The sequence below is a fragment of the Culex quinquefasciatus genome, chromosome 2 (assembly GCF_015732765.1).
Source record: "Culex quinquefasciatus strain JHB chromosome 2, VPISU_Cqui_1.0_pri_paternal, whole genome shotgun sequence".
In the NCBI taxonomy this organism is placed as follows: domain Eukaryota; kingdom Metazoa; phylum Arthropoda; class Insecta; order Diptera; family Culicidae; genus Culex; species Culex quinquefasciatus.
The window spans coordinates 175,503,233-175,510,744 of NC_051862.1; the positions used below are offsets into that span (position 1 = coordinate 175,503,233).

The 7,512-nt window shown below is 38.2% G+C and overlaps 1 protein-coding gene across 1 annotated transcript; it reads left to right on the forward strand.

Annotated features, from left to right (window-relative positions):
• Positions 1–491: 491 nt before the first annotated feature.
• On the forward strand, positions 492–1,680 carry LOC6042101 (larval cuticle protein LCP-30). Its single transcript, XM_001851200.2, has 3 exons — positions 492–623; positions 688–1,259; positions 1,325–1,680. Exons 1-3 carry the CDS (start codon positions 609–611, stop codon positions 1,560–1,562), a joined length of 825 nt encoding a protein of 274 aa, XP_001851252.2. The 5' UTR covers positions 492–608; the 3' UTR covers positions 1,563–1,680.
• Positions 1,681–7,512: the final 5,832 nt, after the last annotated feature.

The window sequence follows — 7,512 nt, forward strand, 5'->3', positions numbered from 1 at the left end:
AAAATTAAGTGTTTGTGCCAATTATGAGCCAAATCCGTTAAGGTTTGAGGTCCGTTGTTAAGCGTTGAAGAATGTATGGGGAAAATCATTGCTACAGGATTCGCAATCTCTGGCCACGATTGAAGGCATCTTTCTTGTGTAAATTTTAAATTATATTTACTGTTGTACATTATCAAAACGTAAAACAAAACAAAAAAAAATGCAGTATATGAGTACATTCTACCTGTTATCAATTCATTCTCGGGATCTCTTTTTTGTACAAGGTGGGAAAACTTCAATCGGGCACCCAGCTACCACTAAACCACTCACTTTGATCACCACGGTTCAATCATATTTTGCGTTGAAAAATGACGGAGGTGACATCTCTCTCAACAAACGATGGAAAGTAGACATCCGTTAGGTGTTAGAACTTCTAGTACTATACGACAGTACTTTGATTGTAGTAACTAGTTGTCCCCCGGCAATTGCCAGCTGGGTCGGGTATATAAAAGAAAAGCCAATTCCAGAGGGAATTATTAACAGTTTGACTAGTGATTAGAGGTGACTTTAATTGTGGCGACTCCCTTGGCTGGCTGCTGTTAGTACAGTGCAGTGAACTTGCGACCAGAATGAATCTGGTTACGGTGAGGATTTACAGGTTGATCGATTGGTCAGGGTGGTGGTATTAAACTGTGATTTTGATTGCAGGTGGTAGTGGTGCTGGTTAGTGCCCTGTGCGTGGTGGCCCAGAACGACGGAAAGTATCGACCTCCGGTTACCACGACTACGGCGAGGCCATTTACAACCAGATATAGGCCGTATCGTCCGTACGATCCGTTCAACCAGTATCGGAACGCCAACCAGGGAAGATACGTTGCTCGGGCTGATGGGAGATACTCGGGGGCTAGTGATGGACGTTATGTCCCACGGAACGACGGAAAATATGTGCACGTTGACGGTCCATCGGGAGCTGGTGCCGGAAAGTATACGCATATCGAGGGTCCATCTGGAGCGGGACCTGGAAAATACAGCCATTTGGATGGACCCTCTGGATCTGGGTCTGGTAACCGAGGATCTGGCGCCAGTAACCAAGGATCTGGGGCCGGAGCACCGGCTACTTCCGCACCAACAGCTCCTCCGACTTTTGTTCCAACCACTCCGATTCCAGTTCTTGCCCAGCGGGCTCAGGTGAGAACCGCTCCTCCCAAACCATATGATGCTGATGGATGGAAAATCATCCGATTAGAGCACAATGTTCGCAAAGATGGCTACCAATACATGTAAGTTCTACTTTTTGATTGAACTCTATAATGCTTCGACAATTCATACATAAACAATATTACAGCTTCGAGACCCAAAACGGTATCAACGCAGAAGAGTCCGGCCGAATCGAACCCGACGGCAACGGTTCCGAGGGACTGCGTTCGACCGGGTTCTACGAGTACGTCGGTGACGATGGCCAACTGTACCGCGTGGATTACGTCGCAGACTCCAACGGTTTCATACCGCAGGGCGATCACATCCCCAAGGTTCCACCGGCGATCGAGAAGCTGCTGGCCTATCTGGCAAGTCAGCCCAAATGAACGTAGCCGAGCTTTTAAAACTCTCCCCATTCGAACAACTGTACGGCAGTATCCACCGCACCTTCTTTTCGAAGAGTCTGAGCTTTTCCTCCCTCCGAATATAACAGTTGAAAGCTTAGCATGCGAGCTTCGATTTTCATTTCGATATCACCCTCCCAGCGAGCTTTCGTGTCAGCAGCAGTTCAGCAAACGGACTCAAAGCTGAGCCAGCTGCTCACGATCGCGTTTTCTCAGAGAAAGTTCTTCAAGTAATGCGGATGTGTACCACTCTGTGTGGGGTTAGAAAAGGGATGATCGAATGTAGTTGGAATTTCTAATGCACCGCAACGAGTGAGTGATGAACTAGGATGCGTTTGCGCACTTGCCAGTTGTCAAGTGTTTTTTGCGTAGAGTCGTTGTGAATCACGGTTTGTGAGAAAAATAAAGTTGTCGAAGAATAAACTGTAGTTAGTGAAAAGTTCCAAGCTTAAAAATTTTAGGTTAAGGATTCTTGATTCTAAAAAGGATATTTTAATGTTTTTGTCAACCAAATTTTGGTTAAGTCAAGTTAATTTTGGTTTTAGACTTTTAAGCGAATAGTGGAAGGTGAAAATATAACTCTACATTTTAAAGTCCAATCAATGATGTTTTTTCATCATCCACTTTGACAATTTTTGTCACTTTATCTGCATTCGACAGAATTGAATCATTGCTAATATTTAAAATTTCAAGTATAAATGCTACTGTAGCATTCTAAGAAACCAAGCGCCTCCAGGTATTCATTCTAAGAAAATGTGATTCAATAGAGGTGCTCGATTTCTAAGAATGATTCCATACCATTTATCTAAGACACGAATAAATAACATGGTCATACCAAAAACAAAATGAAAATTGAAGAGTTTGGTTTAGCAGTTAGAAAGTTTCTTAGGATTTTGCTAAAAAAATCTCAATTACATCAATTACCATTAAAAAGCATTCAAAAGATGTAATGTTATAGATACTTAAGCGAAACATAAAGATATTTGATAGACAGCATGATGTAAATTTTGATGATTTTTGTTATTCTTAGGGAAGGTATTTAAAAACCATTAAATTTGACAATCTGAAAACCGAGTTTTATCTTATAGACATTTTTGAGGCCATATTGTCCAATGAAAAAAGTGTTTGAAACTCAACAAAGTGGTTTAATTGACCATATAAGGCCGTTAGTCATTAGTTTTTAAAATCTCCAAATATTGTATAGATTTTTTTTCGCCGAAAAAAAAAACTTTTGCGTTGCTGTACAAAAATTTAAAATATTTTTGATCGATCCAAGACATGCTAAATATGATTTTAAACGCAGCAAAATGCTTTTCTAATTGTTTTTAGTTGGTTAGACTTCTATTGCCTTTAAAATTTTGAAGTTTGTTGAAAAAAATATTTTTTTGCTCCTTGATTTTTCGAACCGATTTTAAAGATGGGGGTGGGGTGGGGGCGACATATACTTTGAAAAATATTTGCAACGGCCTAATTGAAATTTTAAATTTAAGTTGATTTTGTATAACTTTAAATTATCATAATAAGAATGTACAGGTTCAGGATTCAGGTCTTTATGTCAAATTTATGTGGATTTGATTACATTTTTTTTACACGTCCAAAGTTTTATAACATGATATATCTTTTTTTTGTAAGAGTTTTGTCTTCCAACATTGCTACATTTTGTAGAAATACTTAACTTTGTTAATTTATTGCGATGAATTGATTTTAAATGAGTTTAGATACTTTAGTCAGCATTCTGTTTGAATTCGAAAACAGAAATAAAAAGTCGTATAAGTATAATTTAAGTCAATTTATTGAAATAAGCTTTCTGATTCATATTCCAAAAATATACGCACTCAAAAGGGTAGTATATTTCTACTGAGGAATGATGATGACCGTTGATATTTATGTTGATCATCTTGAACTTTGTAATTATTTCAATAAATAATTTCTTAGTTACTTTTCACTACCTTATTTGAATTTACGATGTAATAATTGCCGCATCCCAACCCGTGAAATCGACTTACTCATCAATTCTGGCTGGTTTATTCCAGCACCATCTAAAACAATTTTCAAACGCATAAATTTCGTAGCGATCTTAATCTCACCCATAATGGACCGTCCCCATACCATCCATATCAGAAAGACCATTTTCTTAAGGTCGAATCCGCCCACAACGGTTCAACGATAATTTGGCCCATAAAATCAGTCAGCAGAGTTCGCCGATGGTTTGTTTTCGGGGTGAGCCTCTCCGAGGGGGTAGTCATCCTCGATTTGTGAGGTGTCTTCACGGTGTAACCCTCGACCAAACTATAAAACATTCACACGTCTCACTTAAACCGGACCGACGACCGTCAGGATCGAACTACCATGAGATGCAAATCGGAAACCAATAAAAGCTCGAGAGCTTTCTTGTACGACTCGCAGCTTAAGTGCATCGTGGAGGGAAATTTATGTCACTTCACGGTGGTCATAAATCATCACAGCGTGGCGGAGGAAAATGATTCTGTAGACGCCATCATTACTTGCGTGTGACTACTGCTTAATTGATTTCGCGAGCGAGCTTTCTCCCTCCAAAAAGTCAAAGATCTGATCGACGTCCGAACGCTGGGGTCTGGTGGCCGCCAAAAATTGATAACTGCCGGAGCGGCCTTGCCAGCGTTACATGAACCGTCGATCGACCGACCGGCCGTCCGACCGACATGGTCAAAATCAATAAAGATCTGACCGAAAAAGGACTCCGGCACTACCGGCGTTGGTGATCGAGCAGACTGCAGTGGTGCGATCTTTTTTGGGTCCTCCAATTGGTGCCCCTTCTTAGTGGGTACCGTAGGTTGGGATGGGATTTAGCTTAAATAATTTGATTGATATTTATTTAGCTAAACTGTTTGAAGATATAATAAGTAATTTGAAAATATGTACCGTAAAACGGGGTTACTTTGATAGCCGGGGTGACTTTGATAGGTTTGAGATTTTTCCGCAACATGAAGAGTACAAATTAAATTTATACGGAATCATACTGACATGACAGAGAAGTGTTCAAAGTAATTCAAGTAGAAGTTTTGATACAATTTTGAAAAGTTTAAATAGTTAATTAACTATAATTAAGAAAATGTTGATTACTAGCATTATTTAAATATTCTCAAAGTGTCATGATTTTCTCAATGAACGTGATTTCGAATTGGAAAATGGAATGCATTTTCGGATTCTTTGGACAATTTTCCAATAGGAGATGGTAAAATAAGTTGTGTTAATAATAAATGTTATGTGTTTTTGAAATATAATTTAAAAAAAGTTTCAAATTGTAGGCATTTTCAGTAAAACAAATTTCATATAAAACGTGAAAACTTTTGATTCGTATTTCGAATTCAGCATAAAATGCAACATGAATCGATAATTTTGTAAGCAAAACAAGTTTTATCCTATTACAGGCAAAATTTAGATTTTTTACAATTTTACCAAAAATTTATATGTGTTTTATTAAAAAGCATATAAACCATATTAACTAAATATAAACCATGTTTTTTTTCTTAAAAACAGTATTAGCAACCATAGCGATGGTAAATTTCACGTAAAAATAAAATTTTAACACCTTAAATCTAATAAATGTATGGATATTATATCAAATACCATTAGTTTATACATCGTTGGATAGGTCAATGAAATATCAAGTATCAAATTTGAAGATCTGAAAACACTTTTTGTGACCACTTAGTGAATTTTCTGCCAATAAAATAAAATTCAAAATTTCGACTAAAAGTGCTATGGAATCATCTTAAGCCTCATTTGGACCTCGAATTCCAAATAAGGGGACTTAAATAAACCTTTATACCTATTTTTTTCAAACTTTTTACCTGATCGCAATTTTTTTTTAACCCTTTACTGCCCAAATTTTTATTTTACCCGTGTAGGTCATTTTGAGCAACTTGTGTTCCACGAAAAACGCTACTTCTTTTGTTTCATGTTTTTCTTGTTTCAATATTTGTATTTTAATATGCATTTATCTTGTATAGTTTATGTTTGTTTTTGGTAGAATTTGGCCTATTCTATCATCATGACATTTTTCCTATCTATTTTTTCATGTTTTTACAGTCACTTTTTCAATATTTTGCTTGTTTTCCATATTTTCACATTTCACAGTAAAAAAAAACATGGTAATATTACATCTGGGATGGGGTACATCTTTTATGTCAGAAAAAATGTGAAATTCTACCTCTGAAAATGTGTAATTTTACCACGTTTCTAGTGTAATGCCACTTTTTCAGTCTAAATTGAGGTAAAATCACATCATAAAAGAGGTAATATTCAACCATCCAAAATTACACTCTCCAAATTTACACAATTTTTTACTGTGTTGCTATGAAATAGCATCAATAGCATTTAAGGATCGACTACACGCGAACATTTTTTACTTCGACTTTTTCACGGAAATTGTCATAAATCTGAATAAAAACAGTTAGAGTCCCACTTCTTGTATTAGGTCCTGTAGAAATGTTTTGCTGTTCATCATAGCATTGGAAGGTGCTGCTCGAAGGGCAGGCGTGAATAGAAACGGAACACTCATCACTAAATCGCACATGCTGCTTGGATACGCTGACGACATCGACATCATTGGTATCGACCGTCGTTCAGTGGAGGAGGCGTTCGTCCCTTTCAAGCGGGAAGCTGCGAAGATCGGACTGACCATCAACACTGCCAAGACCAAGTATCTGGTTGCTGGCAGAGCGCGTGGCAGTGCAGGTGATGGTGTTTCGGAGGTGGAAATAGATGGAGAAAGATATGAGGTGGTGGATGAGTTTGTATATCTTGGTACACTTGTGACGTGCGACAACGATGTGAGCTGCGAAGTGAAACGGCGGATTAGTGCTGCAAACAGGGCCTTCTACGGTCTTCGTAGCCAGCTAAGGTCCCGCAGCCTAAGGACGCCTACGAAAATCACGCTGTACAGGACCTTGATACTCCCTGTAGCTCTTTACGGTCACGAGTCGTGGACGCTAAAGGAGGCTGACCAGAGAGCACTTGGGGTCTTTGAGCGGAGAATCCTGCGTTCTATCTTCGGCGGCAAGCAAGTAGGAGACCGGTGGCGCAGGCGCATGAATTTCGAGTTGTACCAAGACTACAAACATGCTGATATCGTAAAAGTCATCAAGCACGACAGGCTGAAGTGGGCTGGACATGTAGCCAGAATGTCGGACGAGCGGGCGGCTAAAACGATATTCAGCAGCGAACCTGGACGCGGTCGTCGGCTTCGTGGAAGGCCTCGTACGCGTTGGCTGTGTGCAGTCGACGAAGATGCAAGAGCGGCCAACATTGTAGGCGACTGGAGACGAGCGGCCCAAGATCGAGCATCCTGGAAATCTTCGATTAGTTCAGCGTTGGGTCGATAGACCTGTTGCTGATAAAGTAAGTAAGTAGAAATGTTTTGCAAAGTTAACAAGATCTAAAATGATCTGATTGTATCAATAGTATCTTGAAAAAGCAAAAAAAAAAATGCGTAAATAGCTAACTGTTTTCTGTTCATAGTTATAACAATTTCCGTAAAAAAGTCAAGGTAAAAAATGTTCGCCTGTAGTAAATCCTTAAATTGTAAAAAAATGCTTCTTTTTACTTAAAAAATAGGAAATGTTAGTAAAAAATACAGCCAAAGTTGACCTCTACAAGATGACAAATAATTTTTGAATAAAATCGGATCATGCTAAAAATTATTATAAACGCAGAGGAATGCATTTTAAATTGATTTCTGATGATTGCTGATTTCTATTGAAATTTTGAAGTTTCTTGAAAATAATTTGCCTTCTATTTTTTCGAGCCGGTTGGGGCATAATGATTAAAAAATCATGAGTGAATATTTGTAAATTCAGAAAGCTTTATGTTTTGATGGTAAGGATAAACTGTTGTAACAATTCGAGCATTCTATTGCAAAATAATTGTCTCAATTTTCTTTTTTTTTATT

Coding starts and splice junctions, on each gene's coding strand:
- LOC6042101 (XM_001851200.2), top strand. Junction 1,260..1,324: donor AAAGATGGCTACCAATACAT/GTAAGTTCTACT, acceptor ACAATATTACAG/CTTCGAGACCCAAAACGGTA.